This window comes from Nyctereutes procyonoides, unplaced genomic scaffold (genome assembly GCF_905146905.1).
Source record: "Nyctereutes procyonoides isolate TBG_1078 unplaced genomic scaffold, NYPRO_anot_genome, whole genome shotgun sequence".
Classification (NCBI taxonomy): Eukaryota; Metazoa; Chordata; class Mammalia; order Carnivora; family Canidae; genus Nyctereutes; species Nyctereutes procyonoides.
Genome location: NW_026575051.1, coordinates 20,180,871 through 20,192,079, shown reverse-complemented (window position 1 = coordinate 20,192,079; position 11,209 = coordinate 20,180,871). Strand labels below are relative to the sequence as shown.

At 52.2% G+C, this 11,209-nt stretch overlaps 1 protein-coding gene across 1 annotated transcript in view; it reads left to right on the top strand.

The window, feature by feature from the left end:
- The first annotated feature begins 451 nt into the window (after window positions 1–451).
- The window catches only part of TRAM2 (translocation associated membrane protein 2), an 83,448-nt gene continuing 72,690 nt past the window's right edge, over window positions 452–11,209 (top strand). The window contains exon 1 of the mRNA XM_055329571.1: window positions 452–656. Within this exon, the coding sequence (XP_055185546.1) occupies window positions 537–656 (120 nt within the window). The 5' untranslated portion in view covers window positions 452–536. The remainder of the gene's footprint in view (window positions 657–11,209) is intronic.

The window sequence follows — 11,209 nt, the reverse complement described above, 5'->3', positions numbered from 1 at the left end:
ATCCGGTGCCCCGCCCACCCCGCTCGGCCCGGCCGCGGCCTCCCGGGCCCTTCCCTTCCCGCGGAGGAAGCAGCGGGCGCCGCCAAGAGGGAGACCCGGGCGCACTTCCTGTGCCGGCCGGGCGGGCGGCGGCGTCCCCGCGGCCTGCTCCCGGGGCACCGGCGGCCCCGCCCCGCCCCGCCCCGCTCCGCCCCCCGCGCGTCCCGGCGGCGCGAGGGTTAAGCGCGCGGGGGCGGGGCGGCGGCGAGCCCGGCGCGGGCGGAGCGGGCGGGGCGGGCGGGGAGGGGGCTGCGGCCGGGGGCGGTTCCGGCGGGGGCGGGGGCGGGGGCGGGGGCGGGGCGGGCGGAGGAAGGGGGCGGGCCCCAGAAGTTGTTGGGCGCTGGGCCGGCGGCGGCGGCGGGCGGGCGGGCGAGCGGGGCAGCGGGCCGGCGGCGGGCGGCGGGCGGGCGGGCGGAGCGGGCCGCGGCTGGGGAAGTTTGCGCGGCGGCTCGAGGGCGCGGGGTGCGGGCCCCGCCGGCCGCTGCGCGCCCGCTGCCATGGCTTTCCGCAGGAGGACGAAAAGTTACCCGCTCTTCAGCCAGGAGTTCGTCATCCACAACCACGCGGACATCGGCTTCTGCGTGGTGCTCTGCGTCCTCATCGGGCTTATGTTCGAGGTGAGCGCGACCGCGGAGGGGGTGGCGGTGGCCCGTCCCGTGCGTCGCCCGGCGCAGCCCTGCAGCCCCCGCGGGCCGGCTCCCTCGGGCGCCCCGCGCACCCCGGCCCCGCGCGCCCCCCGCGCCCCCCGCGGCCTCCGGGCCAGCGCGGACGCCCCCCGCGCCGCCCCTGTGCCTGCCGAGCGCCGGGCCCGCGCCGCCCTGCTCGGCCGCCCCCCGCCGCGCTCCCTGCAGCCCTGGATCCGAAGCCTGGCCCCAAACCGACCGCGGCGCTGCCACCCGGGCCGACCACTGGGGTTTCCTCTCTGGCGTCCGGGAGCCAAGCCCGGAGACTCCCGGACCCGCGGTCATTGCACAATTCCCCCTCCCTCCCAGCCGGTGGCCGCCAGCTCCTCTGGGCTTTTCCAGCGGGAGGGACCCTGACTCTTTTCCACGTCCCACCTGGTTTTCCGGGTCTCATGCATCCTCCCCTCTGGACCACGCTCTGGGTGCTCACGTGCGGCCCCGGCCCCATCCCAGCAGGACCATCCTCCTGCCATTCCCTACCCCCCGCGCCCCTATTTGTTGGCCCTTGCCTAAAGGCCAGGTTTCATATACCCCTTATTACCCTGTGGGCTGTTCCTTTAGATCCATCTGTAGCGGGCCGAGAGCCTCTAACCCGGTACAGGGGCAAGGAGAAGGACAGGAATATTCTCTGCTTTTAGGGGAAAGGTGATTGTCTCCGAGCTGTCGGGGGTCAGGGGGCAGAGAGGATGGGGTCCCACGGAGGACAGCAGTGCCCTGGTGTAGGCCTCAGCAAGCAGAGAGTTGTAGTCAGCCCGCCCGGGGCTCAGAATCCAAGGGGGCTGATGGGAACGACTCTCTGCCCCGGAGAGGGAGAAAAATGTGATATCCAAAGTGGGAAGGACTGGGGGAAAGTGAGTATAGGACTCACGGTGGTGTATCTCGTCTCCAGAGCGAGATTACGGGACTGACACTCGCCTCTCTCTTTCCGACTGTCTCCTTTGAGGCATGCCTCGTCCTCCCTGCTGGGTATGGTTGCTTATCTGTTTTCTCAGGGATGGAGTAGGAAGCTGTAACCATTTAGAAACTGCCTTGGAGATGGAGCATTCCCAGTGTGGCTCTCGTTGCTCCTTCAGCGTCCCTGTCTCCTCTCTAAGGATGGCAAGGGTTCTCCTTGGCTGTGAAGCTGCCCTCAGGCTGGGGACATTCCTGTGGTTGGGATACACGAATGTGTCCTTGGCTGGGCTTCAGCGTCCATAGGAACTCAACCTGGACCTGGGACGGGGTTTGGGGATGGGGGTCTACGCTCCAGCTTTTGGTAGTGCTCCTCTGCTTCTCTTCCCCCCTGCTTCCCTGCACCCCCACAGCTCTCATGGTATATGACCCTAACTGTGTCAAGCCAGGGCCCTCCCTGGGTCCCAGGCCCTGCTCTGTCACTAGTCAGACTAAAAAAATTGCAGCCTCAGTTTCTCCTTCACTAAAGAGGTTAGGAAAATCTGTCATCCTCACGAGGTTATTGGACGAGGTTTAACTGAGATCACGTAAGCAACAAAAGCCAGAACAGATTCTACAAATGTGAAAACAAGCTGCTTGCTCCTGGAGCCCTGTGATTATTGATCATCTTACTAGCTTAATGAAATGAGAATTTTGTTTTGTCCAGCCAATACCCTCGGCATCTGTTTGCTGTCCTCTGTTCTCAGAGGTCTCCCCGTGCCCTGTCACCAGTCTTGGAGGGTGTGGTTGGGAAGACACACGTGACAGCCGTAGCCCTCGGAGCCACACGCTCTTCAGCGAGCAAGGTCTCTTGCAGAACATTGTGGCTCTCTCCTGTGTTTTCAGGCAATTGCTAAGGTTCGTGGCTCTGTGGGTTTTATCTTTGCTTAAAAGAGCTGCCTAGGGTTTGAGCTCGATGCCTCCTTCCCTGTCCTCCCATTAGTTTCGTGGAAAGTCCTCTGCATAGAGCCTGGAACTTTGTGGGAGTGGAAAAGTGCTAGGAGCCCTTACTGCCACTAGCTGACAGAAGAGAAAGGTCGAGGGTGGAAGAAATAACAACAAACGTGCCTTCCCCCTTTCCTGTCTCGGGATGGGCCTGGGGAGTGTGGCAAGGGCCCTGGCCGCGATGCCTGGGATTGTTGGTGTTTGCCCGTGGGTGAGAAAGAGGGCCATGCACAGACCTCCCTTATGAAGGACACACGTTCTGCTGCATTAGGCACATAGGTCCTTGTCTCCACTGAGATGGGAGAGGGAGTTAGGTTTTTGGAGCTCTGCTCTCCCTCTCAAATGAGAACAGAAATAGCTCAGTTAGTCCTCGGGACCTCAGAGAAACACATGTGGGCATCTTCACGTTTGGAGTAAAGTCAGGGGTGACACCTCATAATCCAGCACAGGACTTACTAGATATTACTTAGGGCCTTCTGGGTTCTCCCCTGGAGCTATGGTGTGTATGTAGGGATGCAGATGGGGTGGGGGGGTTAGTCCAGCACTTAACAAGTTTTTTCCTAGAAGTGAGAACAGAAGGAGGTGGAAAGGGAAGGGAGAGACAGGGAGAGAGGATGTTAGGCTCTTGGGTTTCTAATTTGGGCAGGGCTAGAGTTCCTTCATTCAGAAGCTGAGTCAGGAAAACAGAGTTATGATTCTTCCCACAAAGAGTGACTCCCCTGGCTGCTCCTCCCTCTGGGGTCCCCTGCCCAGCCTCTGCCAATGAGCTGGACCTCTCTGCCCCCACCCCAGGCAGCCACAGGCCCTCGCATCCCCTCCACCCCCCACAGGTCTCCATCTCATCCCTGCCTTGCCCTTCCCCACCTCACCCTCAGCTCGACAGCATTTAGGGGGGCTTTCATTCCCCCCACCCCCAGGGACCCTGGGACTTCAGTTCTATCTCCTGGGAGATGGTGACTCCAATTCTCCCCTCTGGGGATCACTTCCTTTGGGGAACACACTTGTAAGTGCCCCTCCCTCAGCCTTCTGGTTGAGTTTTGGGCCGTCCCAAAATTCCTTCTCCCATTTCCAAGGCAGGGGGCAGGTTCTTCGCCCTGCACCCAGGTTTTCTTTCCATCCTGTAAGGCTGTTTGGAATAGAGCTGTTCTATGCAGCCACAGCACTTGGCTAAAAAATGTCAGGAATGTGGAGCTTTATTTTCCCCCTCCTTCCCTTCCAGCTTTCTCTTTCTTAACTCTGCTTTCGGGGGAGTTGGTGCAAGTGGGATTTTTCTCCCCGGCGGTTTGGATCTTCAGTCCTGGCTGCGGTGGAATGGAATCGGGCCTGACCCTCCTTCAGGGGGCAGGCAGCCAGCTTGGGGGTGTGTGTGTGCGTCAGATCTGAGAGCAGTCTTCTCCTCCCCTGTCCCTTTCCAGTGGCCTGTCCAGTGCCACGTATCAAACTGAAACAGGCAGGGGAAGAGGAAAACTCTCTCATTAGTGAATGGAGAAGGAGAAAAAGGCAAGGGTGGAGGGGGGCATCAGAGAGGAAGCAATTATACATTACCTCTAAAATGTCCCTTTGAAACAAACTTTTTTTTTTGTTTTCAAGCTCGTTTGCAGGCTCTGCTGGCTCTGCTGGCTCTGCGGCAAGAAAGTGTTTCTAAAATTCTAGGCCTGTCACTTGTAGGTTCGGTTCCCGTTTGGTCTACGATGATTTAAGGGTTCAGGTCCCAGAGAACTTTTCTGGTAGGGCTACCTTCTTTCCTGTCTCCGACACCGCGATTGACTTACTGGGATGATGTGTCTGCAGCATATACAATGGGAGTCCTGTTAGTGCATGGATTCCGTGGCACCAGTTCACATCCTCCCAGACATGTGTGTAGGCATGATAACCTGAAGCCAGGCTGCTGGTCCTGTCGTGAGCTAGTTCTGCTTCTGTTGTGTTTATATGGAGAAGAGGTATGTAAATGGCACAGACATGCATCTGTGGACATGTTATTTCTTTGACCAACTTCTTTTTTTTCTTTTAAAGATTTTATTTATTCATGAGAGACACAGAAAGAGAGGCAGAGACACAGGCAGAGGGTGAAGCAGGCTCCATGCAGGGAGCCCGATGCGGGACTAGATCCCAGACCCCGGGATTACATCCTGAGCCAAAGACAGATGCTCAACTGTTGAGCCACCCATGCGACCCACTCTGACCAACTTCTAAAGCACTTTTGAAGATGTTTCTTGGCCAGCTTTTATAGCTTTTGACTTTATGCATCATCTTCTCTAGGCTCTGCCATCACCCTTTAGTGGTGTTCTAGAGAAACTAGTCAAGAGAAGCTGAGAAGGGTTACTTATTCTCTTGGGTAGCCTTGCTCTGTGGTTGGATTTCTACACACATCACTTAGTGATCTGAGCAATGGAGCAGAAATTTGGAACTAGTTTTTTTCCTGGTCAGGCCTCAAGTGTAAGCCTACCCTACGGGATGTAATGGCCTATCAGCCCTCCGTGTTTCTTCCCATGGCAAAAATGTGATATCTAGAAAGGTGGTGTTGATCAGTTAGTGAGTTTTTATTTTTTAATTTTTAAAAAAGATTTTATTTATTTATTTGAGGAGGGAGAGAGAGCAAGAGAAAGAATACAGGCAGAGGGAGGGGCAGAGGGAGAGGGAGAAGCAGATTCCCTGCTGAGCAGGAAGCCCGATGTGGGGCTCCATCCCAGGACCCTGAGACCATGACCTGAGCTGGAGGCAGACCCTTAACCGACTGAGCCACCCAGGTGTCCCACTTAGTGGGTTTTTAACTCTGACTTCAGAATGAAGACTAATACCTGTAAAAATGCCGGGCCCTGTGCCCAGCACATGGGCACTAGATTGATGGTCTCAACAACCACACTGATCACTGCTGATCTTGGCTTCGTGGTCTAGTCTGTGAGTACATCTTCCACCACTGTATTGGCTCGCTGTGCACAGGGGCTGCATTTCATTTTATTTAATTAATTTATTTTTTTTGCCAGTGACATCCACTTTATTTCGTTGGGGCGGCGCCGACAGCCCGGCTGGGGGCAGAGCCACCCTCACAGGTTGCTGAGCTCCAGCAGGGTCTCGTCGAGAGTCTGGTGAATCTCCACATTCTCCTCCTTGGCACTGGCCAAGGTCTCTTCCAGGTCATCGATAGTCTTCTCCAACTTTGCCACAGACCTCTCGGCAAATTCTGCTCTGGTCTCAGCCTCTTTTAGCTTCTCCTCCAGCAGTCTGATCTCCTCTTCATATTTATCTATTTTGGTGGAATATTCCTCCTCTGAGGCCATCAGGGACTTGAGGGCCTGGTCCATGGTTCGGAGTTCCTCCTCCAGCTGCCTGGCTCGGCTTTCAGCCACCTCTGCTCTCTCTTCTGAGCGCTCCAGCTCTCCTCCCAGGATCACCAGCTTCCTTGCATTTCATTTTAGATGTGACATGTTTTGCAATGAGACCTTGCCCCCAGGTTTTCCAGTGCTGGTCATCTGCTCACCAAAGGGAATGATTGCTTTATACTGGGTCCCTCTTATCCCCAGGGAGCCTGTGGGACAGCTGCTCTTCAGAGAACATCTGTTTTCTCCCTGACCTCCCTCTCGTTAGAATGAGGGCCGTGGGTCTCTGTGCAGCCACTGTCAGCCATGTGGAGGAGTAAAAACCGGGAGGAGACTGCCCCGCACACTAACTAGGTGCCACTTTTCTCTTGCTCGCTCTGTTGTCTGAGGCCTGGGTTGCTCGTTTCTCGGGGGCACTGTCCGGACCAGTCACAACAGAGCTCCTCAGTCCTGGCTGTTTGTAGAGTACATGTGTTGCTATGGTGAAAACTTCACTGTGGCAGGCATGAGCTCCCTTTTGATCTGCTTCGTCGTGGGCAGGGGCCCCAGAAATCACTCTGTGGCAGAGCTGATGTCCCTCCGGTTCCCACCCTGATAAATGACGAAGCCAGAGGGTTGATAAGACCGGATTAGAGTTTCCAAATGACAGAAGTGCTTTCTAATCAGCCAGAGCGCTATTAGCAGGCTTCGGTGGGAAACTGCACCGATGCTATCTCTTCACCTTTTCATCCAGTGCTCTGTATCTGGTATCCATTGGTACCTAATGGTTAAAGAAAGGGGGGGGGGAGGGAGAAAAAGAGGAAAAGAAAACAGTAAAACTACTAGCATGGCTCCTGACACAGCCCTTCTTCTTTTAACAAGCAGACATTTATCTTTTGCACAGTCTCTTGCTTTGCCTTGATTTACCTCCACCGTCTCGGATGTCCCACAGTAGAGGAGAACCCAACCCAACCTAGTCACAGCTGGTTGATGTTGCAAGTTCACCTTATGGTTTAAAGAGCTTTGCAGGCAGCTCTTCTGGCCAGTGTAGGTTCACACCGTGTTCCTTGCTTTTCAGCAGAGGAAATGGAGCCAGATTGTGAGTGGGGGGGCTCAGAGGCCCCCGAAGCCCTCTGGTGAGTTTGCGGGAGCCCAGGGTTAGGGGAGGCGCTGCTCTGTGGCTCTGTGCCCGAGCCACGTTGCCTCTTGACGGCTTCCCTCATTTGTCTTGAGGGGTTGGCAATATTTTACATCTGTGAAATGCTTTACTAGCCTCACCCTGTAATCTGGATGGTTTATGGGGGTTGTCATACCCATCCAGAGCCTGGCTTGCCGAGGAGAAACTTGGCCAAGGACCATTCCCTCCTAGTTACAGTTGGAGCCAAAATAAGAATTCAGCAACGTCTGGCTCACATTTAGAGCTCAGCCCTAATGCTTCCATGAACGGGGAGTCTGTGGAATGTAGCCACAGGCTGCTTTATTTTTCTTTGTCTGAGTGGAATCTGTTTATTACCTGGAAGTAATGTCTGCAGGTCATTGTTCCACTTGGAGGCTTTTCTTCCTGGACCAGTCACCGAAATGTGCGTCTCCCTGAGAGAAACTACAGAGAATGACCCAAATGTGTGTATCACATGTGAACATAAGTGAACGGGCAGGAGCTTTACCTACCATGAAAGTTACTACCTGTCGTTAGCCTACATCTGGGTAAGCGTCGCTGCCTCTGGCTGTTCTATTTTCATCGTCCTCATCCTCAAGTTAATATTGTGGCCATAGCTCAAAGGCATATCTTTCCTTTGCATTTCACAAGTTGAAGGGCTAGAGGGAAACCTAGAAGTCATCTACTGTGTTTATAGAAAAGGAAAATCAGACTCTCAGAAGTTGGGAGATTTGCCCAGGGCAGTAGAGGGAATTTTTGGCAAATGAGGGGCTGGAGCCTATATCGTCTGACTCAAGTCTGGAGAATTTTTTACACGTTTGCCCACTGGAATTCTCGATGCTACCTTCTAATGCAAGGGTATGTGTGGAAGCCTTGCAATTGATCTATCTTTCTTAAGTGTGCTACATTCGTCGTTAACTTGGCAGCTGTTAATTGAATTCTTGCTGTGTGCCTGTGTTGAGCCCTGGGAATGCAGATGAATAAGGCGGGGTCCTTGTCCTCAAAGAGGTCACCACGTTGTAGCTTCAAGCTGGTCAGCTGTTTGTGGAGGGGAATCAGGTCTTGAACTTGACGTAAGTGGCAGGTGCAGCTTGCAGAATGTTGGGCCTCAATCTCAAGCTACTGCTGTTGGTGGAAGGAAGTAGTTTATTAAATTGACACCCAATGCCCTGAGTGTGGGGGTGTCAGTAGTTAGACGACAAGAGAGATGGTTATTTCTAAAGAGCTTTAGAGCTGATACTCTTATACTTTGTAGCTTTGAGAATAAGTGAACTGATCAAAGGCTGTGTGTATGTGTGTATGTATGCTCGTGAGTGCATGTGTGCACAGATGTGATTTCTAGTAGTAGGAGGTCTCTTTTTTTTAAAGATTAATTTATTTATTTTAGGGAGAGAGCATGGGGGCAGGGACAGAAGGAGAGGGGGAAGAGAGAATTTCAAGTAGACTCCCTGCTGAGTGTGGAGCTTGATCCCAGGACTCTGAGCTCTCTTAAGTAATTTCTTGAGATTTTGACCAGATTCCAATATAATGTGAAATGTTCCTTTTGGGCTAGTGGAGGTGACGATCATACCTGGGGTATGAAGGACATAATACTATGAGTCTCAGTTGTCCTCTCTTTGAAGAAAGGAGGGCATTTCTTAATAAAGCTCCTGAAGTTTGCAAAAGCAGAGTATTTTCTTCTTTATTTATTCATTTTATAGTTTTTTAAAAGTAGGCTCTATGCCCAACATGGGTCTCAAACTCATATGGCATGCTCTACTGGCTGAGCCAGCCAGGCGCCTTAGGGCAGGGTATTATCAATTAGTTTGTTCCTTCATTTTTATTATAAAGATATAGATACACTCTTTATAGAGACTAAGAGACTTTTTGGTGACCCACCACTATTATGAAGCTTTCTGTGGCTTGTGGGGAGGCAGAAGGGTGTACCTTCTTCAAGACAAAGGACAGAGGTGTGATTTTTACAAATATGCTTCTCCTTCCTCTGTTGCTCCCCCCCCCCCCCGACCCTACTTGCTTTGAAGAGTGCTCAGGCCCACACTGGTTAGTCAACAAGTGTTTATAGCCTGGTCTCTGTGCCTGGTCAGTGTGGGATCTGCCAAAGGATAGCGTTGTGAGTTGGTAAGAATGTGGCGTAAGGTTTAGAAGTACCAGGGAATGTATTATTGGCTCCTCTCTATGTTACAAGCAGTCTGGGGGCTCCTGACCTAAAGGAGCCATCCTGGGGTAAGCAGTCCTCCCCTGCAGTAATTCCTGGAGTCCTACAGGAAATCACCCTGCTTGCTTCACAATGCCTGGTTTCCTGCTGAGAATTCCTTGGAACTTGGAGCAGAATTGAACTTTTCAGACCCAATGCTTCTGGAGTTTAGAGTGTATTTAGTTTGTAGTCTGACTTTGCACTGGATCAACTTTTGACCTCTTGGGCAAGGAATCACTTGTTCATATGGATTTAGTGACTGTTACCCAGAAGCTGGGAAAGAATAGTTGATAGCTGATTTGTTTTTTGTTTCTGTTTTTTTTTTTTTTTTTTTTTTTAGTTACAGTTTGCTCTCTGGTTTGGCATGAAGTGTGAACACGTGTTCCTCTTCCAGAGTCCTCGTTGCTTGAGTTGTGACCCGAGCATGGAAGCACATGCTGGCAAGGGCAGGGATGAAGGCTGGGTGCTCTGGATTCTCCCCTGGGCTCTGCCACTAAATAGCTGTGGGACCCATGCAAGCCCCTCAGCTTTCTGAGCTCCACTAGCTTCCTGGAGTGTCAACTGTTGTGTAGCTCAGTCACACCTTTTCAACACAGTTACACACACAGAACAGGGCTGGGGATGTGTAGACGACATAAGTTGCCAGTGAGAATTGGGAGGGGAAGGAAGGAGGCACCTTCCCCCCGCTCCCCCCAGCCACATAGGTTTAGGATTAGACAGGCTAAAGTTGTGCCTCCACTGGGTTAAAGTGCCGCCACCTTTAATCTTGGTTTCATTTCTAATTTGAGTGGAAATCAGGGTCTAGCCTAAATTTGGGTTTGATGTGGAGTCCAGCTTAGTGGAACCAGTGCTGGGGAGGGAGAAAATCCTTCTATTAGGCAAGAATCATCTGGGGCCAGGGAGAGAGGGTATGTTTTGTTTGTGACTCTCCAAGGCCAACCAGGGAGTGGGGAAGAGCAAGAAGAGTGGCCTGTGTGCTTTTGCTCTGCCATGTGGGTTTTACCATTCTAGTCCTCTGAGTGTGGTCGGAGGCCCTGCCTTTGAGCAGATCTTCATATTCAGTGATGTGATTGTCACATGCACATGCACACTTATCTCTGGCTTTTTTTTTTTTTTAATTTCCCGATCAGTAGGGTGAACCTAGTGTCTGAAACCTGAACTATGCTCTACCACTTTCATCACCCTGCCTCCAACAGTGCTCTCAAGGCTTTGCCTGGCCAACTACAACCACTGCAAGCTGCTGCTTCATTTAGAAGCCTCTTCCAGCACTCTGACCAAATAGCATACTTTCTTTCTCAAAATTACGAGTGAATTAAAACCCATACAGGGTGGAGAAGAGGTTGTGAGAGATGTGGCAGGGCTTAATGACATTCTTCTGACGCCTAACTCCAAGTAGGAGTTACCCATGACATTTCCCATTTTAAGTTCAGTGTTTGGCTCATCAAAAGTGGTCCACATTGATGCCATCCAAAGGTGACCACCAGCCACGTGTGGCTGTTCCAGTTCACTAGACTGAAACAAAATTAAAAATTCAGTTCCTTTGTCACACTGGCCATAGTTCACATCTTAGGAGTGTAGATAGAGATAGAGCATTTCCATCACCACAGAGTTCTCTTGGACTGCGCTGGTGTACACTTTGCTTTCTGAGTGCTTGTTTCTGGTTGTTTTTTTTTTTTTTTTTTTTTTAGTAGTAGTAAGCAGTATCTTGTGGTGTGGTTCTGTGGGGGAACCGTTAGAAGCCCCGGATCACTGTGGCTAAGGTCAGGGTCCTACCTCTAGTCTTCCCAACTTTGAATTCTGGTTTTCCATGTCCTCACCTTGTCTTCTTGGTAAATGCTTAACCTCTCTGTTCTGTAGTGTATTCATCAGGAAAAATATGCCATAGAGTTGTTGGAAGGATTAGAAGCATTGATATAAAATATGTTAGAAATGTTGATATAAATACAGTGCTTGGAAGAAGGCCTGA